Source organism: Portunus trituberculatus, chromosome 28 (assembly GCF_017591435.1).
Source record: "Portunus trituberculatus isolate SZX2019 chromosome 28, ASM1759143v1, whole genome shotgun sequence".
Classification (NCBI taxonomy): Eukaryota; Metazoa; Arthropoda; class Malacostraca; order Decapoda; family Portunidae; genus Portunus; species Portunus trituberculatus.
Window position 1 is genome coordinate 5,689,480 of NC_059282.1, and position 25,006 is coordinate 5,714,485.

The 25,006-nt window shown below is 44.1% G+C and overlaps 1 protein-coding gene across 5 annotated transcripts; it reads left to right on the forward strand.

Moving 5' to 3' along the window:
• Nucleotides 1–83: 83 nt before the first annotated feature.
• Nucleotides 84–24,472, forward strand: LOC123510031. Of its 5 annotated transcripts, none has more exons than XR_006676355.1 (16): nucleotides 84–179; nucleotides 2,110–2,164; nucleotides 2,915–3,038; nucleotides 3,716–3,931; nucleotides 4,664–8,142; nucleotides 8,416–8,513; nucleotides 13,789–13,907; nucleotides 16,689–16,866; nucleotides 16,958–17,149; nucleotides 17,374–17,537; nucleotides 17,735–17,900; nucleotides 18,028–18,225; nucleotides 18,354–18,656; nucleotides 18,775–19,029; nucleotides 20,390–20,548; nucleotides 21,125–21,145. XR_006676355.1 is itself a non-coding variant. In XM_045264740.1 (16 exons), exons 2-16 carry the CDS (start codon nucleotides 2,152–2,154, stop codon nucleotides 21,782–21,784), a joined length of 6,270 nt encoding a protein of 2,089 aa, XP_045120675.1. In that variant the 5' UTR covers nucleotides 84–179; nucleotides 2,110–2,151; the 3' UTR covers nucleotides 21,785–24,472. The 5 variants fall into 5 exon arrangements, 4 of the variants coding, with proteins under 4 accessions (XP_045120675.1, XP_045120677.1, XP_045120679.1 ...); XM_045264740.1 differs by having other exon boundaries at nucleotides 20,444–20,548; nucleotides 21,125–24,472; XM_045264742.1 differs by having other exon boundaries at nucleotides 2,915–2,972; nucleotides 20,444–20,548; nucleotides 21,125–24,472.
• Nucleotides 24,473–25,006: the final 534 nt, after the last annotated feature.

Sequence of the window (25,006 nt, forward strand, 5' to 3'; positions counted from 1 at the left end):
ATTCTAAGCATGTCACACTGAGAAGAAAGGACATGAAATAAGACATAAAGGTGAACAGTACGGGGATTTAGACATTCTGTATCAGTTCTGGCCAATATGGCGTCTGCTATTATTGTGCTGTCAGTCCCACCTCGACACATTTTCCACTCCCGTCACTTCCCTTAGGCCTCTATCGTGCTGTAAGCCTGCCAATCCGCTCTTCTACCCTCTGTCAATGTCCCGGATGAGTGAACAGTGTTCCGTGTTCGTTGTGTTTGCGTGTTTTTGAGTTTGTTTGGGTGAGTCAAGAGGACACGCCTTTTAGGGATGTGGAATTGTGTTTGTGTGTCTGTTTGTATGTCTGTGTGCCCAAATGGTTTTCCTTATTTGACTTTAACACGTGTAGGTATTCCGCCCATCCTTACCTGGTCTGCCTTCACCTGTGTGTTCTTCAATATTTCGTATGATAAATATTTGCAGATACATTTGTTATTATTGATGCTGTTAATGATTTTCTTTCCTCCGTATTGTACTGTTTTGCTGTCATTTTCTATTTTGTTAATGGTATTTTGGTTTAAGGGAGGTTTTTATTGGATAGGTACAAGAGGGGTGGGGGAAGGGCTCGTGAGATTTGTATATTTTGATCGGTGATGTAAGTTGTGGTTTACGTCAATAGATGCCCAGGCTGTGAGTCACTGGGGTGGTTAGTACTGTGGGTCTTAAGATGCTGTGGTGTTCTTATACTTAGCTCTTCAAATGTTTTAGCGATTTTTAGTTAGGTTTTAAAAATGTTTCAGTAATTTTCACTTCTAGATCTCAGGTGGTCATCTGTAGGTATTGACTTTGGCTTGGGACATTATTATTACCTATTATTATTATTATTGTTATTATTATTTACCGTATCATTCTCTATAACACTGTGAAGGTAATTTGTGTATACCATTTTGGATTGTAAGAAACTTTATCTCTGTGTTTCTATGGGAAATCAATAGTTTTCGACACACACACTTAATTTGTTGGACCTGATCCCATAAGATAGGTTAGATTAGGCTAGATAAGCATCACCAGGTTTCAGTACTTGTTAGCTCTGTGTAATGTAGCCAGGTGAATATTTAAACCCATTATTAATTAAAGTTGAATGATTATTTGGGGTAGGAAGACCTTTCAGCCATTTGAAGTCTAGTCTATATGACATTTTGGGCATTTATAAGTTAGGTCATGCAATATTTAGGCTGTAAGGTATTTTGGTCTTTAGTTTGTACCATAAGCTTAACATTTTACTTATTACTGATATAGCCTGTAATTTATTTTGGACAAACCTCCTTCTTCCTGTGGCCTCGCTGCACAAGGCTTTCTTCCTCTCACCCCTATTCTGTCCAACTCTCTAATGCAAGAGTTAACCAGTACTCTCAATCATTCATACCTTTCTTTGGTAAACTCTGGAACTCCCTATTTGCTTCTGTATTTCCATTTTCCTACATTTTTACTTCTTTTAAGAGGGAGATTTCAAGATGTTTATCCCAGATTTTTGGCTAACTCTCCTAATCTTTTAGGGAATTGGCAATCAAGTGGGTCTTTTCTTTTTTATTTTTGTTGCCCCTCCCTATTCCATAAAAAGAAAAGATAGTATTTACATTTCACCTTTAACACAATGAGAACTTCACAACAATTCTGCAACTTAGTTTATTCTGTGATGGGATTGTATTGCTACAAAATATTTCTGCTTCCTCAATCACCACTGTTAATTGTCTTGCACACTGTAGTTGTCAAGTGTGTATCCTGCATTGCAACACTCATTCTGTCACTTATTGTTACCCTCATGTTACTGTCATATTCACCCTGTCACTCTTATTAGTATGATAACCTTACCATCATGTTATTGTCATATTCAGCCTGTCTCTCTTATTGGTATGATAATCTTGCCCTCATGTTACAGTCATATTCAGCCTGTCACCCTTATTGGTATGATAATCATACCCTCATGTTAGTCATATCTTGTCAGTCTTATTGGTATGATATTTGTACCTTCATGTTACCGTCATATTCACCCTGTCACTTTTATTGGTGTGATATTCTTACTCTGTCACATTTTCCTTTATTGTTCCTAAGTACTCCTGTTTTTTCTTGCAGAAGTGATGCTTGTGCTAATCAGGATTATGGCCCAAGCTGTCAATGGACCGACAATGTAAGCTTGAATCTCTCCTGTGGTCCTTTCTATGCTTAGTTATGTGCACTCACTAAAATTGGTCCATTAGCTGATTAACATAGAGCCACATGGTGAAGACATATGTTGATACTTTCCCTTGCAGTGCAGTAAATGCCTTCTTGTATTGATTGATTTCATATTCTTTTAGTCATGGCTGACTTTGTGGTGATATTTCTTGTTTGGTGTTGATTACTTTATGCTATCTCCATCTCCTTAATCCTAACCTTTCCCCAATAGAATGTGACCTTTGTCGTATTTCCTTTAAGTCATGAGTAAGTCTGGTTTTTGTCATTGAAGCTTATTGTCTGGGGGCCATTTCTTTTGTAGCCTTGACTGAATCATGGTTAGTTGATTTAGAGTTTCGAGTTTCTGTTTTGGGAAATTTTATGAAATGTTTGATAGTCTTCTTCCTTTGTGTCATTAATATCTTTTCTGAAGGGATAAACATAATGCTGTTAAGCTGACCATTGTTTTCCCACATACTTTCTGAATATCATAGTGCGATAAACTAACATGCCTACAAAATTATCATGGTGTTTCTACTATTCTGTACAAATTTGATGACTACTTTAAGAGGATTTTTATATCTGGTACAGTTTCTTCAGGTACATAGCATTTCATAGACAATAGAACATGACACTTAGGTGTCAGTTAATTCCACCTCATTTCTGTTCACAATTATTAATCTTCTCATGTGTTCCTCCTGTTCTGTCCTGGTCCCTCCCTCAGCGGTAAGACAGCGTGCCAGACGTCACCCGCTGCCCTGGTCCTCGTCTCTCCGGCTGAGGTATGAGCGCGAGAGGTTGGAGCTACAAAAAAGACTCACAGAGCAGCTGGTGTCTGATGTGTTTGGGTTTGTATAATTTTGACTTTTTACCTAGATTTTTCAGTGTCCAGTGAGCTCTCTCTATATCTCACTTTGTGCTAGTATTCAGACCGAAAGCAGTCATGTCTTCAGGAATCTGTTCTCAGTTTAGAGTCCTCAGACATGTGTTTGCTACGGTCTGTAGGGACATGGAAGTGAGGTGTAGAGTGAAGGCTTCCTGTGTTACATGATATGAGTGTTGATCATGTCTTTTTACCTTTCTAAATGTTGTAGAATCTTTCCTTAGCATGTAGGATTTTATTTATAGAGAAAAAAATGAATAATTTTTCTTTTTTTGTTCTATCTCTTTGAAGTATTGTTTATTACTCAGAAGCATGTGTGGCTTACTGGAGGAAAGAGTAATATGTGGAGGTGCTTGAGTCAGCCTGTTTGTTGGCAGTTTTTTTCCTTGATCTTTTCTACCTTTGACTTACTGATATACCTTATGCTGAGTCACCAATGTTGTGTTTATTTAGTGTTTCTTTATTACATATTTTAGAAACATTCTGCTTTGATAGGTGTTGTAATAATCTTGTTTCTTACCACACTTCACTGTACTAGGAGGGCATTATGTATCGTATGTTATAGGAGGTGTTTGAAAGGAAACTGACAGCTGATTTGAAAAGTAGTGAAAGTAACTCTGTGTTTTGGCCTCCATGTTTCAGCCTTTATGAGAAGTCACTGTTTGTTGACTTGAAGCTTGAAGCATCACGAGGCAACGTTTACTGCCACCAGCTGTTCTTTGCTGCAAGAGTCCCTGCTGTGTGGCACCTCCTACAGGAAATTGCCAAGTACCAATACTGTGGGCGAAAGCCTGCAAGAGACCTTATTTGTATCCAACTTCCAGATGTTGAATACAAAGAACTGCAGAAATTCACACGGTGAGTCTCTCTCTCTCTCTCTCTCTCTCTCTCTCTCTCCATCTGTCACCCTTGTTGAAGTCTTTGGTTTGATTTTGTTGTGATGTGGGCTATAGATTTGATATGTTTCCTTATGTATCATTGAGGCAGGTCCCAACATGGATTATCTGTGTTCATTCATTTGTGTGCTTTTTATTTGTATATTTATTAATTTTATGCCTGTGGTTTAGGGCTTGCGCCCAACATCCCCTGGAGGAACTTGAACCTGCATCTCTTCTTCGGACTGTCAAGAACTTTCTGAGTGGCCCAATATCTGGAAAGAACAATAGTGAGCATGAATCTGAACAGTGAGCCAGTACTGGTCGCCTGAGCCAATCTGCACATGCCTCCCTCTCATGTTCAGGCTGGCCTTCTCACGCTGACTGCCTGTGCACTAACCTCTCATGTTCTTTGGGCCAATGGGAACTAACCACTAGGAATTAAAAGTGTTACTGATTGCACTTCACTGTTGCAATGGATAACTGCAGCCACATCTATTGCCTAAACAAACTTCTGCTCCCTATTACACACTTGATTCTCAGTGCATATTAATTTTACCTACTGTTATCAATTTGCATATTCAAACTAATAATGCGTGCATGAAAAATTTAGCAGACTTCATACCAACTTGAAAAACTGGGCTGTGATGGGTATGTAGTAATTTTCCTGCATTATTGGAAGTATTATGGACTAGTTTGTGTTTCCCCTTCACAGGAGTCTTTACAGTGAGGAGAACAGTCGTGCGGCAGGGGCAGCTCTACGACGCAAATTAGAGGGTATCCTCCTAGTGCAGCAGCAGCGAGCACTCCTCCACCGCAGCCAGATTAGAATTGAGAAACTGAGCCACGAAGAGGAACAGCGCGTCCAGCGGCTCATTTTGGAGCAACTGCGTTTGGGACACCTGAGTGAGAAAAAGGGCAATGTGCGGGAAGTGGGTCGCCGTCCCATAGGCCATGACACCCCACACCCCCGCATCCTTCACTCCAGCACTCCACCAGAAAATACAGACTCCTGCATCATACCCACAGCTGCACTGGTGAAGGACACAGCCCCCCAAGGGTCAGTGAGGCCCAAGTCTAATCTGAGAGTTGCCGCTCGACGATCAGAGTTGCCCACGCAGACAATGAACGTCACTGACCATCCCGTAGCAGGATTGGCCCAGTGCAGTGCCAAGGATGGATCAAGGTCTGGCATCAGTAACTGTAACAGTGTGGAAGACAACCTGGACAATCATGGAGTGCAGACCCAGAATGGCAAGATCCCACGCAAGAGTTCAATGACCCTCCCCAAGAAGTCGCCTCCTCAGGATGACACCTCCCCGGGCGCTCCGCTGTCCAGCCAGGAGTCTCCGGTCTTCAATGTCTGTATGATCAAGGAGCTTCAGACCTCCCCAATGCAGGTGAGTGGGGAGTCCCTGCAGGAACGGCTACGGGACAAGAAGGAGACGTCTCCTCGGGGTTCACAAAGGTCCTCCTACTCAGAGACTACTCCAGTTGCAGACCCAGAGCAACCCTCTGGTGATACAATGATTTACTCTAATGGGGATGCTGCTGCAAGCCCTCCAGGAAGCAAGGGATCAAAGGAAGGACGGCCCCTGCGATACGGAGCCATGTTCAGCACAAAGGAGAATGCCTTTTTGCACCAAGCTGACATGTATGCTCGTCAGCAGCACCAAGCCGGCCCCTCCTTAGCACTGGCAAAGCACTGCTTGCCTCGTAAAAGTCAGTCTTTTGGAGCAGAATCTCAGGACAGTGCTGATCTGGAAAACACAAGCGCCAGCAACAGTGGTAGTGAACAGCGACTAAGCAACCTCCATGAAACTTCCAGTTTGGAAGTAGAACTGCCCAGTAGCCATGAGGACAACTCCAGCAGCCATGACTCAGAGAGCAGTCCCGTGGCTGCTGGACAGAAATGGCAATCAGAAAATATTGATGGGAAGCATGTTCCTGATGCCAGGTCAGAGAGAAACAGCAACTGGCTTAGAGAGCAGGAAAGGGAAGGGGAAGCCCCATCTCCACCCATAGATCCCTTGAGGCCCCTGGTTAGAGCCAGAACATTCGAGGTCCTTGAAGGGGCAGTGGATGGCTCACCTTGTGAAGTTCGCACTGAGCCTCAGAGTAGAACAGGACGGGGTCTTAAGCATGAACTGTCTGAGCAGTCTGGTGGTAGTGTAGCCACCAACTCTCCCAAGAGGAACAGGGCAGGGCAAAGTGGAGGTGGGCATGAGAGAAAGGTGTCTGATGAGAGTGTGTCCATCTCCTATCAAGATGGTGTAGAGGACCCAGAGAGGCTGAGAGAGTTGGAACGCAAGAAAGGTTCCCTCATCTTTGAGCACAACTTCCAAACATACTCCAATATCCCATCTACCAACATGATGACAGCCAGCATGATGACGGCCAGCCTCAGCTCAGAGAGTGGTAGTGTGGGAGTCACTGGTTCGTTGTATAGCAGCATGGTAGACAGTGCTTTGTTGGGAAGCATTCATTCCTTGGGAGGCCTGGAGGCTTCTACAACAGACCCTGTGCCTCGCCCAGCTTCTGTTGCTCTCCCTGTAATGCATCCAAAAGAGGACTCTGGAGTAGAAGCCCCTTGTCCCTCACGGCTCCCTCTCTCGTTGTCACAAAGGAGCACAGAGGCCATGGAGATACAACAGGAAATCACTGAAAGGGAGGAGGCCACTCGATCTCCTTCCCCCGACTCACTCAGTGTGGATATGGTTGCTCAGAGAGGAGCAAAAACAGGCAGTAAGACTGGGAGCAGCTGGTTACAGGGGAGCACCGCTAGTATTAACAAAGAGGAGATGGACGATGAAGAGAAAGAACGTGATGATCAGGATCCAGAAGGCAGGCTGGGCAATGTTGCAGGTGGCAGTAATGACTCAAAGGTAGAGAGGAGAGACTTTCCTACGGAAGAGTCATTTGGACTTAAGACCTTTAGTGGTAGTCCCAGGTTAAGCCGTGACCTTTCAGAAGACACTCCCATTGTCTCTGGAGGCTCCACACTCAAGCGGGAAAAAGATTCCACTGGAGAGAGGAAGTCTGTGGCCAAGTGTGAGCGGCAGGTTAGTGTTGGGTCTGTGAAGGATGTGGACTCCATTCCTCTAGTGTTTGGCTTCATTGGCCCACAGGATGAGGAAGAGAAGCAGAAGGGAGGCCAGGCCAAGGGTGAGGACAGTGGGGAGACAAGTAAGGACAAAGATGAAGAGAAGCACCAGAGCATATTCCCAATGTTCATTGATCTAAAAGACATCCCCAGCCCAGCTGAGGAACCAAAACCAGCTGAGAAGGAGGCTGCTGCAAGGTCTAAAGGCCCATCATCTGCTGTGTATATGTACATTGAGGCCGACGCTCCCTCACCCAAGGCACGGCGGAAACGCAGGTCAGAGAGTGATGGTGCTGCCTTGGCCAGAACCAGTGAGGGTCAGGCACAGGAATTTGCCTCCCTCCCCCCAGTGCTGTCTGCTGCACCAGACATCAACAGAGTGGAGAATGCTACCAAGAAAGTGCATGAGAAAAGGGAGGATCATGATGCACTGAAGGAAGAGTCCAAGGAGGCAAGGGAAGCAAAGGAAGGTAAAGAGAAGAAGGGATTTTTCATGTTTATTGAGGCAGAATCATCTTCATCAAAGTCTAGTTCTCCCAAGTCCAAGAGACGCCCTGCAGCTCCACCGGCCAAGAAGCGTGCTGAGAGTGCCATGACACGCTCGGCTCCTAGTGACTCCCTCCTGTTTTCCACTCATGACACCAGTCGACTCATGACCAAGTCAGTCATTGGCCGTGAGGAGTTCATAGCTCAGCCCCCAGCTCGGAAAAACGTGAGCCTCAATGACAAGATTAACGAGTCATCGGCCAGCAGCAAGGACGGCACTTTTGTCTCAGGCATTCCCCGACCCATCCATACCCTTAGGACAGCCAAAAGCTCTTCCAGAACAGGCAAGGTTAGATCAGCGGGCCAGAAGACAGACTCCACTGGTCGACGAGAGGCCTCAGCCACCAGGACCAAGGATGAGGTCACCACTTCTGAGGCCAACGACTTAGCTACTTCCAGGGACATCTCCTTGTCAGAACTTGGACCAACCCAGAGCGCTTCCATTGGAGAGCCAGGCGTATCAAGCAAGGTCCAGGGAACTGCAGAGACTGAGGAAGCTGTGTCAGATGTGAGCAGCCTCCTCAGTAGCCTGGATCGCTCCAACAGTACGTACTCCATGGCTGAAGCTTTTCTTATTTGTTTACCTTATTTTATTTTGTTTTACTTTGTTAATCGATTTATTTTTACTATTTTTTTACTAATTTTCTTCGCATTGACTGTATTCCTTATATCCATTCTTTGCTATTAGTTATTTTATCTTAGTAACCAACTCCATATAATTGATGTTGAATAATTATGATAAACTGTGCCATCCTGCAATGTTATCACCAGCTTCACCACTGTGTCTCCCTCACCCTCTCATCTGCGTGTCCTTGCAGATCCCTCAGAGCAAGGCAATGCTGAACAGAAATCTAAGCTCGGGGAGGACCTGCTGCGGATGTTCCTCAATGAGATTAACACAGATGTCACTATTCAGGTTTGTCATCAGGTTCATATGTGAAGTGAGAGGTTATGAGTCTGATCTTTCCATATAATTTACATTTGTTATTACACATACTACTACCCATAATTATTAATTATTGCTTAAACCTCCATTCCCACAGCAAACTTACATCATATCTAACAGCTCAAGGAAAGAAATGAAAGAAATACTTGAGGTGCCTTTATTCGTTTTCTTTCCCAAGTATCAGCCATCAGACCGATTCCTTCATTCGCCTCTTTGCTGTCGCAGGGCTTAGTCTTCAGCTTATCTCTTTCACCAGCTCGTTGTTTTTTCTTTTCAGCAGCGATTGGTTTGCCTTCCATTGCTCCTTGGGTTGTTTTTCTTCTACTGGGAGTTGTAAATGTGTTATTATGCCACGTAAGTGTGTGAAGTGTTCTCGTTCCCTCCCGTCTCTTACGGTTGGCCCTCGTGGGGAGTGTCTGTCATGTAGGGAGGTGTTTTGTAGCCTTGCTTTCCGTTATGATTGCTGCAAGGCCTTGTCACACGATCAGGTTTTACGTCTTTTGGATAATATTAAAGATCATACTGAGAGGAGGAAGGCTTCTTTTTCTGGTAAGTGCAAGTCTTCCCCTTTGTCTCAGCAGCTACATAAACACATGTATAAGATGTTTGTGACGTTGGGTTGGCTTTCTCTCTTTCTCTCCTCTTCCCAAGGTTCCTCCTTCTCTGGTTTTCAGTCTCCGGCTTCACAGGTAGATGATTCCCAGCCGGGTAAGAGCGGGGCTATGCAGAAGCCAGGGCAAGTGGGGCCAACTGGTGCTGCCGGTCGTGAGGTTGAGATGGTATTAACATCCACTGCAGACTTAAACACAACAGGTGGCTGCCATGCTGTGGTTCTTGACGCAGGTAAAGCAGTGCGCGGTGCCCTTGGTACTTTTCGCACTGTTTACGGGGATGGGGTTGGCGACAGCCATCGTTCTACCATGCCCGGTGGCCGCCCCACTACCCGGGATACAGAGGTTGGTAATTGCCATACAGCTCCCATGCCTGGCAGCCAGACTCCTATCCGGGATATTGATGGTGGCGTCTGCCATACGGCTCCCATGCCTGGCGGCTAGCCTTTTATCCCCTCCCATGGTTTTATCCGCGGTTCAGGCAGGGAAATGCCCAGTGCTCCTGGTACCTCTGGCAGTGTTTACGGGGGTGGGATTGGCAACAGCCATCAGTCTATCATGCCTGGCGGCCACCTCACTACCCAGGAAATCGAGGTCAGCGTCTGCCATACAGCTTCCATGCATGGTGGCCAGACTCCTTCCCAGGATGGCATGTGCCATATGGCTCCCATGTCTGGCAGCCAGACTCCTTTCCAGGATGGCATCTGCCATACAGCTTCCATGCATAGCGGCCAGACTCCTTTCCAGGATGGCGTCTGCCATACGGCTCCCATGTCTGGCAGCCAGACTCCTTTCTAGGATGGCGTCTGCCATACGGCTCCCATGTCTAGCAGCCAGCCCATCATCCCCTCATGTGGATTAGGCGTGAGACCATTCCACATACTTTGGGGGTTGAGCTTGGTACTATTATGTCTGATGGACTTCCCCCTTCTCAGCTCAGGTTCCCATGCTGGGCAACCAGACTCATGTGCCTTGTGTAGGGATTGGTGTGTGCCCCTCGGCTCCCATGCCTGGCGACCATCCCCTTCCTCGCATTGGTGTGAATCATATGGACCCTGATAAGTCTGTGCCGTCCAGTTTTACAATTTTTCAGGAGGATTCTGTTGAGGCTGGCTGACCAACTGCTGTGCCTGGTGGCAGTGGGGTGGGCCAATGTCTTTCGGCTCCAATGCCAGTTGGCCATCCTCTTTCCTGAGACGAATCTTACAAAGATGAAGAGGAGGATGTGGCTCCCAATCAAGTAGGTGTTTTCCCTTTTTTGCACCTCATTAGGCCAGGTGAGAGACTATCTTCATCTTCCTGCTCCTGAGGCTCCTTCCTTGTCCCACCTTATGGGGGTAGAAAGGGCTCAGGGCGCAGTTTTGCCCTCCAGCCCTCTTTTTCTCTCCCACGGTTGCTTATGGGTCAAGCTTTCTGTGAGGAAGCCCAGTGCAGGTCCTTGAAGGAGCTTAAGCCTTGCTCCACAAATTTTCAGTTGTCTAGGGACTGGTATGGTTGAGCCAGGTCTTTTTATCTACCTGAGGGGGCCTCTCTGGCTCCTCCTCTGGTTAATGAGGTGTTGAGGGGTTTACGGCCGGTGGGCAACCTGGCAGTCTTTATCCTCCCTCCTGTTGGTGCAAATGGAGAAAGTGTGTGGCTCCATGGCTAACATTGCCTGTTGGACAGACTAGGTGTTGGCTACTTGGGCTGGTGCTGCTTCGAACACAGAACAGGATGTTTTGGAATTTTGGTCTCGGCATTGGCCAAGGCAAATAAGGATATTCTTCGTTCTTTGTTTTGGCCTCGCCACCGTCCTGCAGGTCTTCACCAAGGTGATGGCTCCAGTGTCTTAATGGGCTCATCGACACGATATCTCCCTGCGCTGTTACCTGGAGGATTTGTTGGTCACAGGGATGACTCTCCAGGGGTGCATAGGTGCCATCCAGGCTGTGTTATGTCTGTGTGCTCACTTGGGTATTCATATCAATCTGCCCAAATCAGACCTGGTACCCAGCCAAAGGAAGCAGTACCGGGGCATGGTGCTGGATTCAGTGAGGGCTCTGATTTTTCTGTCGTCAGAAAGGATCAGCCAGTTTCTCTCAGTGGCGCAGGATTTTTTAGAGGACAGAGCCCCTACAGTGTCTCTATGGAGGTCACTCCTGGGTCATCTGGCTTCTTTGGAGAGACTTGTCCCAGGCAACTGAGTATGCTCTCAGTCCCTTCAGTGGTGCTTGGAAAATCATTGGAAGGCAGTGTTGGACCCTCTCTGGTGGCTAGTTCCTCCTTCACAGTGGTGTCTGGCAGACCTCTCCTGGTGGATGGTTCTGGGTTATCTAATCAAGAGAGCTCCCTTTGTGATGGCATCTCCAGAACAGTCTCTGTTTTCTGACACAGTTGGGGTGCTCATCTAGGGGACTCTCTAGCCTCAGGGTGTGGTCTCCACAGGAGCAGAGGTTTCACTTCAACCACCTGGAGATGATGGCTGTTTTCCGGGCTCTGCAGTCCTTTCAGCAGGAAGTCTTGGGCACAGTGATGTCTCTCATCTCAGACACTTCGGCAGGGGGGCACTTGGTCCGAATCTCTCTCTGGTCTGGCAGGGGACATTCTCCGGTGGTGCGGGGACAACTTGGTCTCTGTTCTCCCAAGGTTCATGCCGGGACGGCGCAATGCAGTAGCAGATGTCCTCAGTTGCAAGTGTCTGGGGTTAGGGTGGACCCTGCATCCCATAGTGTGCAGGCAGGTCTTCCAGGTGTGGGGTGTGCCACAGGTGGATCTGTTTGGCACTGCTTCTGTATGTGTCTCCCCTGCCCGACCCGGGGTCTTGGAAAGAGGATGCATTTGCCTTTCCATGGGAGGGCTTGGATCTGTATGCCTTTCCTCCCTTCTCTCTGATTCAGCGGGTGCTAGTTCAAGTCAGAGATTCCGCTTTTGTTTGCGTGACTCTAATTGCCCTGTGGTGGCACCAGGCAGACTGGTTTCCTCTGCTTCTGAGTCTCCTTGTGGACCATCCTTGGGTGTTACTGCAATCGGCCTTTCTGCTCCACCAGCCTCATCACCACCTCTTTCACAAGTCGTCAGGGGCTCTTCACCTTCATGCGTAGAGACTCTCCTGCGTCTCTTCTGAAAGAGAGGTTTTCACGGAAGGCTGCTTGATTTATGGCCTGTCCAGTCAGACGGTCCTCTGCCAGAGTCTATCAGGCAAAGTTGTCCGTCTTCTGTGGTTGGTGTGAGTCGAGGGATTGTCATCCTCTCTCGACCTCTGTGATGGACTTGGCAGACTTTTTTCTTTTTCTTTGGGACACTAAACATTTGTCCTTGCCATCCATTAGGAGCTATTGTTTGGCTTTGGCTCCTGTTTTCCAGCAGGCTTGGTTGGATATTTCACAAGATAAGGATCTGTCAGCTCTGTTTTGGGGGTTTGCTAAGTCGGCTCCTCCTTGTTCACTATGCATTCCTGTGTGGGATTTATCCTTAGTTTTACATTCTTTAATGAAGCTTTGTGTTTGGCTTCTTTGAGGGACGTTGCACTAAAGTCCTCCTTTCTCTTGGCTTTAGCATCTGCTCGCCAAGTTTGTGAGCTGCACGGACTGTCAGCAAAAGTTTGTCCCTCAAAGGGTTGGGCTTCTATGACTTTCTCTTTAGCCCCGGATTTTTTAGTGAAGACTCAACTCCCAGGTGATGTTTCACAGTCCGACTTCACCATTCCTGCTCTTACAGAGTACATGGGCAACTTAGAAGGGGACAGGCTCTTGTGCCCAGTCAGAGCCATTCGGGAGTACCTATGTAGAACCAGGGACTGTCACCCTAGATGCTCCCCGCCTTTTTGTAATGGTTTCTGAGCCTTGGCGTGTAGTGCATCCTCATACTATTTCCCACTGGATGTCAAGTTATCCAGCGTGCACATGTGGATGTGTCTGAGGAGGACATGCGCTGGGTTCAGGTGAAGGTACATGAAGTTAGAGCAGTGGCAACAAGTGCCTTGTTAAGGAAAATTCAGAGTATTCCTGCCGTTCTTCGGGCAGGAACCTGGAAGAGTATGTCCATTTTTGCTTCTTTTTATCTCAGGGAGAGGAAATTCCACATATCTGGATATTTTGTATGTCCGCCAGGCTGCTATAATTCGGATACGCAGGCAATTACTGTAATTAATAATTATAGGTGATAGTATTTGTTATAACAAATAGGATTTTTTATGTAAAATCCATTTTTATCTACATACTTACCCATAATTATTAATTATAATTGAGTTTCCCTTCCTCCCTCCCCTCTATGACCTAGGCCAGAGGCGAATGAGGGAATTGGCCTGATGGCTGATACCTGGGAATAGAAAACAGGCAGGGTCTTTGCAAAGAAAACGAGTTAGGGCGCTTCAAGTATTTCTTTCATTTCTTTCCTCGAACTGTTAGATATGATGTAAGTTTGCCATGGGAATAGGGGCTTAAGCAATAATTAATAATTATGGGTAAGCATGTAGATAAAATTGGATTTTACATTAAAAATCCTATATTGGTTCATCTGTGCTTAAATAAGATGGTTTGAAATGTATCCTGTCATATCTTATCAAGCTGAAAATAGTGGAAGTTCTTAATAAACTTCATTGACATACTATATTGTAATGTGAATATATTCATTGTGGTCTGCACATCCACAAACAGATAGGGGAGAAGCGCATCCGTGCCCACAAATGCATTCTGGCATCAAGATGTGTGTACTTTGCTGCCATGCTGTCAGGACACTGGGTGGAGAGTGCTGGCAATGTCATCAAACTCCAGGGGTATGTATGTGTGTCTGTTGATCTAATTGGTCTGAATACAATTATATACAGTGGTACCTCTAGATACAAAATTAATTAGTTCTGGAGTGGCTTTCGTATCATGATTTTTTTCGTATAATGAGTCACATTTTACATTTAAATTGCCAAATTCGTTCCAAGCCCTATAAAAGCACCATATTAACCCGTACAGCGTCAGAGACGTACGAGATACGTCGGCTACTCTGAGCGAACCAGGCGTCAGAGACGTACGAGATACGTCGGCGAGCTTTCTCGTGTTTTCGGAGGTATTGCGTTCTCAAAACCTACCATTATACTGCCATCATGCACTGTAGACATTGCTCATGCTGCCTCCTCGTCCCTGCTAACATGAATGCTTCCTGTATTTATTTATTACAATTCTGAACTTTAGCAGTTTCTGCTGCCTTCAGCTAGGTGTAGCGGGAAACTGACGCCTCAACTTCGCTAATATGAACAAAGCGTAATTTCCAATACTTACTCTTACCATTTCAGTTGTTTTTGGTAACTGTTATATTTTATGACATAAATAAGAATTTTCCAATCGCTTTGTTATAAGGAAAAACAAGTATATATTACTCGGAAAGTATTTGCACCGTGAAAGGCAACACTCCCTCGCGATATCTCGTGTCTATTTTTATCCACAAGCACTCCCAAACAGCAAAACATGACATGTTGTTTTTCTTTCAACTCAGGAACGATATTATGCATGTGTCCAACTCGGGGATCGACTGGTGAGAAACGAGGAAGCAAATAAACTAGTCACATAAGGCTTTGCTAAGTCGCCAACCTTAGCGCAAAATATCTCGCACCAATTAATACCACTTCCAGTCAGTTCTGGGAGGAATGACTGTCATTTTCATTTGTTTCACATCATTTAAGACTGGTTAAGCAAAAAAAAAAAAATCCATGACGTGGCCAGCACTGGCGAAATCACAAAGTCTCAGATCTGCTGACGCTGTACGGGTTAAATTTTATAATAAGGGTAAAACCAGAATGAAATAAGAGCCAAATACATTTAAATCATTCAATATACCTAACCTAACCATTAATACCTGTAAATGAAGTAGATGATAGAACATAAAGGAAAAAATGATAATACAAAAATTATACGAAATTGTGGAACTTCACCTTTTGAGTAAGGCAATATCTGAAAGCAAAAATGGCAGCAGAAGAAGAGGGCAAATGGCAGAAAATGTAGAAAATGGCAGGAAACATTAACACTTAACTTTATGAAATGCTTAAGATTATTTTATTTATTTATTTTTTTTCATTTTCTAAATTTCATCAATTAATGCTTAACTTTACGAGATGCTTAAAATTAGTATTTCTTTTTCAGCTTCTAATTTTTATCAGATTCTTCTTCCCTTCTCTGTTTTTTCATATCACTTTGACCTTCACTTTGACTCACTAATGGCCTCTTTCAAAAGAGGCCATTAGTGGTCAAGATGGCCCCTGGCCATGATGGCCCTCCTCGATGGCCCCATGTTTGCCACGACGACCTCGGCTTTTATTTTTTTATCCATAAGATGGTTTGAAATTATACTTGTTAATACAACATCTTATACGACGACAGATTGTATTAACAAATCAGTCGCTCACCACTCCCCCGTCCTTCCCCCTCCTTCCTCACCCAGTGATAGGTACTGTACCACATAGTACATATGTGAGTACTTACTTTTAATCACCGCAATTATGTTATCGTGTAATGTTTATCAGTAAATTGCATACTTGTGTTTTCATATTCACGGTGCTTACTATTTGGTGATTTTATACAGCTTCAGAAACTTATGTGTGGGATTAAAATAGTGAAGACTGTGGCCATTAATCTTTTGAATTCCATAGATCCTTCCTGATGTCAATAAAATGGTTTAATCGTACATATTTCTGAAGGTAAAAATGTGTCCCAGTGTTGAAAGGGTTAATACAATCTATCTTAGAATGTAAGATACTGAAACATTCCACAGATTGCAAAATATAACATTAAAACATTCAATATTTAGCCAGCAAGTCATCGTCATCTCATGAAAAACACAATGGACTATCGCGTGCCTCTCAGAAATTTTAAAATCATCTTACTGATAAACAAAACCTTTGAATGCATATGTGTTTATAACATTTTCTGCTTAGGAATGCATGTTCTCTCACCTCTTTCAATATTTACAGAAAGTCATGTTACACCCTGTATACGCATATGCACTCTATGCACAGGGTACACTGGTGTATCAATACGTTAGGGTTTTTAACGCTCCATACTATAAAACACTATCTCAGGAACGCCGAGTTGCCATCCGCGGTTAACGAGTTAGCATAATGAAAGAAATAAGAGGACAATAACCCAAAATTTGGTGCAGGGTCGTCATGGTAAACATGGGGCCGTTAGCGTAAACATAGGGCCATCGTGGTCAGGGGCTGTCTTGACCAGGAAACCTTTCAAAAATAATGATCCAAGGAACTTTGTTTCTGCCTATTTTTCAATATGTTCCTGAAATGACTCAGGCAAGTGTCATTAAACTGCGCAAGAAGACGACGTGTGGTGCAAATTTTAAAATTTTTTGCACGCGGGAATTTCGAGTTTTGTTTCGTATCTTTCATATGCTGAGTAATTTTTTGTAATAAGAAGCGAAAAATCTTCACATATTTCATAAAATGAAATTTTCGCATACAGAAGCTTTCGTATCTTGAGGTACCACTGTATATGAATACATATAATGCTTGATCTTCATTCCTTTATCTCTTGAAATGAAAGTGGCTTTCTGTGTCCAGGTTTTCACCTGAGAGTGTCATGGTGGCCCTCAAGCACATCTACAGTGGCACCAGCACAGTTCCTGAGGGAGTAAGGGTTGGAGAGTTGGCAGCCCTGGCAGACATGTTAGCTCTTGATGGCCTGAAGGATGTGATTGCCCTGCACCTCAAAGCCAAGATGTGTCATTACTTCCACAAGGTGAGCATGATGGATACATATGTATATGGAAAGTTGATATGTGTATATAACATTCAGATGAACAATTAGCACCTCGCCTCTTTCTCCTCAGCCATGCTCAGGGTGTCTGGAAGGTGTGCTAGATGTGCTTCCCATTGCTGGAGCGTACTGCCTGGATGAGCTGTACCACCGGTGCCTGCGTTGGGTGGCCAGACACTTTGTTGTTGTTCTTCCCACCAGGAACTATGCTGCGCTTCCCCCTGAGGTGCAGGACAGGTGCCTTAAACAGCTGCTGGATGATATGGTCAGTATGAAATACAAATTCCATTGTTTTTGTTATCTTTTTGTGTTTTAGGATATGTATATCACATTGGAATCAAATACCCAATATAGGTAGTATTTCAGGGATCTATGAAATATATGTACCATATATGTACTGTTTGAAAGTTGTTGAAAGACAACATAGTCATTCTTTATTCAACAGGAGATGTATATGTTATATATGGTCCTATCAATCTTGTGCTGCAGAGTGTGAGCAATGTGCTGGAAACTGCTTTAGGGTGTGAGAGAGTGTTGTCCTCCCTACCCATGGTGCGCTGGGCCCAGCCAGTGTTTGACTCTGCAGCTCAGCTCCTTGAGTCAGCAACCAGCTTCATTGCAGCCAACATGAGTGGAGTTCTGGCTTCTGATAGGTACTGCTACTCTTCTTCAAGGTCTTCACATGTGCACACTTAAAGAAAGAGAAGAATTTGTCACTAAATTTTAAAGATTGTGTGGTAAAAAATTGTTTAGTTATCTGTATTAGATAGTTACTTTAAGGAGCAATGAAAATAGAAATAATAGTCTTGGGAGACAAATAAGCAGAAGTCCATCACTTTTCCTCCATCAGGTTTCTGGCACTGGGACGTGACAGTGGCTGGAGCATTGAGAGCCTGCAAGACACAATGAGAGTGGCATGTGAATTGATCCGCCCTGACCAGGCTGTTCTATCTCACCTTCAGCTAACCCAGCTCTTACAGGACAACCAAGAAGAGGGAGCTCCAGAGGTGTCAGAGGTAAGAGCTGATTTATTCAATTTGATGCTGTGCTGCTTCATCTAGAGAGAATTTTTTTGTGCTTTATGCCACAGGTGCCTTGGCTAACTTATTTCTTTATTCATATCTCCTTTTCTTTTACTTCCAGACTTATCTGACCTTCCTGGAGACATTGCTGAGTCAGGTGGAGAAGTTCATGGTACACAATGCCAATCGGGTCGCCGTGTGTCGCAAGTGGCCTCTGTTGTCGGCCTCTGTCCAGCGACGCATCAAGGACGCTGCACTGGTGGTGGTAGAGTTTTCACGCCCCACTGGTCCACGTCCTAAGCTTTCCTCCACCAATCGGGTATGTTGTTCCTCTGTGTCAAGACTGACTTCAGGCTGGAAGATATCAACATGTTCTTTCCTGTTCTGTCTGAGGAGTTACTGTGATTATGATACTTGTGTTTGTACTTTGTCACTGATTGTCTTCAGAGGCCACGAGGATCCAGCAGCGAGGGCAGCCGAACTCCGGGCCGGCCAGGGGACCACCGGCTGATGCGCAGTGCCAGTGCCACTGCTGTCCCAAGCACTCAGCGGCCTGGCACAAGGCGCACCCCAGCAAGTGGCCAGGAGCCTGCCCGTTGTCACACACCACCAGCTAGCCTGCCCCGTCCACGCACCCACACACCCCCACCCACCCGTGCCTCCACTCTTCGAGCCCAGGCAAGGCAAAATGCCATCCAGAGGTCCCAGTCAGCCCGCACTGTAGCTGACCGGCCGAGGAGGACACGACCTGTGAGTAGTGATGATCTTTGCTTCACCTAGAATTCTTAGCTTCACCTTGAGGGATTCAGTTGACAGCCCCATAAATGTTAAAAAATGTTGATTAGTGACATCATTTCCTTTTTGTCAGGGTAACGACACATCCACTGATGAGGAGACACAGTCCTCCACCAAGCGGACCATTCCCACTGGAGGCTTCACCAGGGGGGCCACCTTCACTCGTTCCTTGTCCCGACCTGACACTTCTTCCTCCCGCCCCCTCCCCCACACCCCCACCAAGTCATCGGGTCCCCCACCTTCTTCGCGGCCCCGAACCCCAGGACCACTAGAGGGCTCCCAGCTGCCTCGGAGAACCTCCATCACGCAGCGCACACCAAGCCAGACTGTAAGTATCCTTCTGGGCCGCTGTGTTCACCAGGAAGCCAGTCACTCATTTCACATGCTGAGCTGGTTGATGATTTGTTAGTCAGCCAGCAGTGTATACTTTGCTGGTTGCTTGTGGTACGTTTTTCAACCCTGAGTTATTTTTCCTTTTATTTTCTTGATGAGGCAAGGCTTATGCTTACACAACAGGGAAGGTGAGTCAGGTGTATAGACTGTTTTGTTTGTCTCAAATTTTGTGCCATCCCATGTATAGACTACTGGTGGCCTTGATGCCTTGCATATGCTTCTTTCCAAACACTGGCAGTGCTCAAGGGCCATTATTTGCTTATGTCTGATCAGCTTTTTGACTCAGGCTTGTCCAATGCTCTTTTTCTGCTTAACTCTTTTAGCTTTTTTTAACAGGCTTACAAGTGATGGTAGAGCATTCATGTTTTGAATGAATCATTATGTACAGAGAATGAGGGTGTAAGATTATCAGATATTAGAACTTGAATTATTTCAATCTTTTGACCAGTACCAGGAAGAAAGCAATATACAAGTGAGGCTTGGAGAGTGTTGTGGGGACATAGCAGGTAGTGATAATCCCATGTTCCTTAGTCCCAGTTTGTACCTTTGTTACAGAAATTTTGATCTCACTCTAGACATAATCCTTGGACCAGAAACCTTTTTTTGTTTAGCCAGTAGAGACTTCCTCTCATGTTAAAGAATAATAACTGGATATTTAGTGTCTGTTCCTCTCATATCCTTCATGATAAATGTACAGGTTGATGAATTGTGTACAGACTTTTAATGGAGACTTTTTATGAGTAATTAAGCATGCATTTGCCATCCTGCCCATCTTTATGTAAATAACTTCTGATCCAGTGCATGGCCAAGGAGAATAAGTTATGTATGCATTGACACAACAATCATCCTTCTCACAACCTGTAGTCTTTGTTCCTTACCTCCATTTATCCTTCACCTTATTTTCTTCTCTATCACAGTTTTACCAATTGCATTCTCCATTCTGTATCCTATGCTCCTGGTTACCTTCCTACACACACACACACACACACACACACACACACACACACACACACACACACACACACACACACACACACACACACACACACACACACACACACACACACACACACACACACACACACACACACACACACACACACACACACACACACACACACACACACACACACACACACACACACACACACACACACACACACACACACACACACACACACACACACACACACACACTTTTTTTCCTTGTTCTATCCTCTCCTTCATCCTCCTCCATGCAAGCTCTGTGCCATGATACAAGAGCCTTTGCTATGCCCTGTTTCTGATTCCCTTAGCAAGAGTCCCTGAGCTGTGAGTAACCGTCTCCACTTCTGCCTCCCTTCCCATAGACCACAGGGAGCTCTGCCTCTGAAGATGAAATACCCCACAGAAAGTCCAGCCACACCCAAAGAAGCCAGAGTTTGACTCCAGTGCACAGGGGAGGCAATGATAAGGTTTGGAGTGTGCCTGTTGTGTTGTGCTGTGTTGAGTGAATGGCTCTGTTTCTCAGGATCATTTGTATTAGTGATGTGTGCCTTCGTGACTTGTGCTGCGGAAATATTCTATGCTTCTCCTGTTGCTGTTTTTATATTGATGTTATTTTTCTTTCAGTTTTGTATGGATATTTGCAGAGTTCTGTCCAATGCCTTCTTTGTGTTCTATTGATATGTTGATGTTATTAATTTTCATCCATAATTGGTTATCTTGAAAGCCATTTCATTTTAGCTGTGTTTGGTTCTTTCTTTAAATAAAAAAAAATGGAAAGTATTAAACTAATTGCTAAAGGAGGAAAAGTTTTCTGTATCTATATGCTATATTATCAGCAGTTACAGCTCTGACCTAGCCTTTATATCGTAATTAAGTTATCCCACATGGTGGGGTAATCTACCATGGTATCAGTTTCCTATAAGATGCACAGCTATGTCCACAGCTTGTGATTAACATTAGACAGCATCCTGACACTGTGTGCCATATATCAGCATCCACTGTCTCTTTTCTCCATGTTTGGTAAGAGGGACAAAAATTTTCAGCTTGGCCGGACTCAGTCAACTGAGACCAGATGTCGCACCCCCACCCACCAGCGGACAGAGCTCCGCAGCAGCACCAACAACCTCAGCAGATCAGGCGGCAGCACTGCCATGAACAACCTCAGCAAGACAGGGACAGGTAGCACCAACAATCTCAGCCGGGCAGGGGGAGGCAGCACCAACAACCTCAGCAGAACAGGGACAGGCAGCAGCACTAACAACCTCAGCAGGGCAGGGGGTGGCAGCAACACCCTCACCCGGTCAGCAGGGAGTGCAGCCCTGCAGGAGAACAAACCAGCCCCACACAATCAACCAGAAGGTAACTCTCATGGCCCTAGGACTCCCAGGGATCCTCGGAAACCAGTAGATATCAAGAACGGCAACTTGGTACGGCCCAGGGTGGCAGCTCAGGGACGCAGGAGCACACGCTCGCCCCTAAGGGAACCTGGACGTAACACAGGGGTGGGGGCTGGCAGAGGTTCCAGCCCCACCTCCTCCGTCCACCTCTCCTCTGAAGGAAGAAGTCGGACCTCAAGTGTGACAAGCAGGCCAGGAGGGGACACGGGGGTCTTCGCTGCCACTCCACCCTCTGTGGGGAGTCGCTCAAATACTTTCTGCAAGGATGACAATACCAATGTCACCAGGAAGACAGCTTTACCCTAGCCCTTCTTTCCACTCTCTTCCACTCACTCCTTTTTGTGTGCTGTAATCATTCCTCACTTTTACTTTATGTATGAGCACTGAGATTATTAACTTCTATTGTTTTTTTTTGACTCAGTTGGTCCCAGTAGACAACCAGTATTAATTATTTCCATAATTTCTCATAATTAAAAATCCCTCACTCATTCTGTCTTCATCAAATTTGGCTCTACTTATTTACCTTTTTGTATTTTCCATTGCTGTCTCATTGCCAGTGCTCTAATGTCTTATTTATTCTTGTATTTTTAGTGTTTTTTGTAAAGATATTTTTGTTTATCTAATTTTCTATTTAGTTTTATTATAGTATATTAATATATATCAAGATATATATCTTCTGTAGGGGTGATCTAGTTTACAGTATTCTAGAGCATTTTTTTACTCCTAAGTGTGATACATATATGCATTCTTATTTATTGCAGATTATGAATTTAGACAGTGTAGTGTGTCTTACTTTACCAATAATTTTTGTCTATGGAGAAGTTCGAGAGCCATTGAAGGCTGGGATGAAAATGTGTATTTTTCAGGCCAGGAATTGTTTCCAGCTCAAGAAACAGCTGCATGAAAGCTGCTCTAATGTGCCATAGAAATGTAACATTGCTTAGCAATATACAAGTTATCAACAAATATACAGATAAATGCAATATGTGGCTATAGTAATGCAGGTTCGTAATATATCAGCTGCAGGTATAAATCATCAGCCTCTAGTCATTCGCTATAGTTGAGCTTGAGCAAGAAGCCGTAATTCAGAAAGATGACATACTCGGTGCCATAAGAAGTATATAACTAGTGGCCATGCTACCTGCTCCTCAGAGTTTTTATTTACTTATTTATTTTCTAATGAATACGAAGTATAATTTTACATATTATCTAGAGTAGATTCCAGTGGCTTTACTATTGATAGATATGTTTTAACTACCAAGTAAAGTAGATGATAAGTGGATGTACGTGACTAGTGTTAGTTTAGACTTTATTAGAGGAAATATATTTGACAGATGGAATACTGAGACCTTGAAAAGGACAGGAAAGGTGTTGAGCCTGGAGCATGATAAGGAGTGAAAGGCAGGCCACAGTCAAAAGAGAGTGAGACTAGTAAGATAAGAGGCAGCTATGGCAGCCATGGGTTTGTGAGTGAGAATAGTTGTAGCAGATGATGAAACACTGGGAAAGGGTCATTAATAATATTCCAGTCTAATTTCCCAGGAAGATGCAAGGTGTGACGAATATGTGGTGTGGTTCGGAATGTCAGCCGTCTTATGCCGGTGCAGGGATATTTATCATAGACATAACTAACACCAGGCCATAAGAAGTCATTAGCATTTTTTTAAAGCTGCATGAAGGAAAAACCATTCTGGATGGTGCTTTGCATACATATTCATATCTGCTGTGTACCAAAGATGTTGCTCTCATCCACTGATTCTTTGCTGCAATGATTGCTTTTCTGATATCTGTGATATTTCAATGTAAGTATTTATATAAGTTATAAATACATTAGTGTGTGCACAAAGGTTTTATTTTTTTTATGTTAATTACGTTTTGTAGGTGTGTGTACATAAGTCAAATCAAAGGTGGATTTGATTGAGTTTGACCAACACGTAATGTGTTTTGATCCCAAGACAAGGGAAGCTTTAGTTGCTGATGAAACGGATCAAAGATTACATTGAGATTTCTGTACATAGTATTGGTACAAAGTATGTGTTCCCAAATACATATAATGTAGCGTGCAATTTTTTGTATGAAAATTCATCTCGAGTTATGAAGTTACCCGTTATTTTAAGGATCTTTTCCATCTAACAAATAGCACATGAAGCTTTTAACCTAATGACTCAAAGAGGACGAATTGACATCATATGATATGTAAATACTAATGCTCTCTGAGAGAACATATTAAAATCTATGGCGTATAATTTTGTCTATCGTTTTTTGTATATGAATTTAACTCCCAGCGTGGAGTATTTAGGTGCCAAGGCAACGCATGATTTCAGAAGGAAGGACTTCGAATGTCTGAACTATTCTTAACTTCCAGCTTATTTTTAAGGTATTGTTTCACTTGGAACACCAAAAGCCTTGGAATCTTGCTACTCAATGGCTGACAACATTTTCCTAGGCCTCAGTTACTATGATTTAAGATTACTACTACTTATACTATTACTAATTAAGGCTTGCAGTTCCATAATTGTGACTATAACATGTGCCTCAGTATGATCTGACGTCTATTAGTTTTTGTAATATTTTCTTTCATATGAGTATTAATATGTTTGTGTTCTTTCATCTGTGAGTCTTCATACTTGTTTTGTCACAGGATTAGTCTGTCTGTACCAGTTCAGTATCAGTTGTAAACAGTTGTCTGTGCATTGTGCTTTAGTCTCATTATTTACATGCTTAACAGATTTATAAGCAGATCAGCCAATGATATTTATTTTCCACTCAATTGTTAACTTTAAACATCTAATATATTTACACAGTATCTTTATAACACATGTCGGGTCTGTCTGTTAAGTTTATTTTGATCAGCTGTTCATGTGACTCATTCCATTCAATATTGATTTGGCTGCCAAGACTTGTATGCTGTGTTAGTCTCTTGCTAGTCCTGTGCGAGTGTGTGTGAAGGAGCGAGTGTCTTGTGTCACGAATATCAATACTTTATCAGACTATTAAGACACTTTGATTTCATCCTTGATACTTGTATAGGCTGCAGTATGTGGCTTCATTTTGGTTAGCATCCTCATTTTTTGCTGAGAAGCCAATTATTACCATCATTATCATTATTGTTATTATTATTAGTACTAGTACTAGTACTAATTGTTTTATATATTTTTCTTTTTTGCATTCTCTTCTCTGATATTCATCCTTGGCAAGACTTCTCTTCACAGTCACTAGGTCTAGATCAAGCCAAGTCTCACCATTGGTCCTCACAAGGGTGTCTTAGCTACAGCAAAGTGAGCAAACATGTCATTTATGTGAATCATGAGGGATGAATCTGTACTCCTTTACAATAATGAGATTCAAGCATATTAACCACACTAGACAAATACAAGTGAGTAATGAGATCTTAGGATACATAGAATAGTGACATATGATGCAGTAGGGCAGAGGCACAGGGGCAGTAGAGTGAGTGGGTAGTAGGGAGAGTTAGTAAAACAAGACTAGCTAGGGCAGGAGGGCAACAGAGTGGGCCTCGTGTTATGT

Bases quoted from the DNA above. Each gene is read 5' to 3' on its own strand.
- LOC123510031 (XM_045264740.1), top strand. The intron at 13,908-16,688 runs GTATGTATGTGT...TTCTGTGTCCAG, and splicing joins AATGTCATCAAACTCCAGGG to GTTTTCACCTGAGAGTGTCA. The intron at 17,901-18,027 runs GTAAGAGCTGAT...TTTTACTTCCAG, and splicing joins GAGCTCCAGAGGTGTCAGAG to ACTTATCTGACCTTCCTGGA.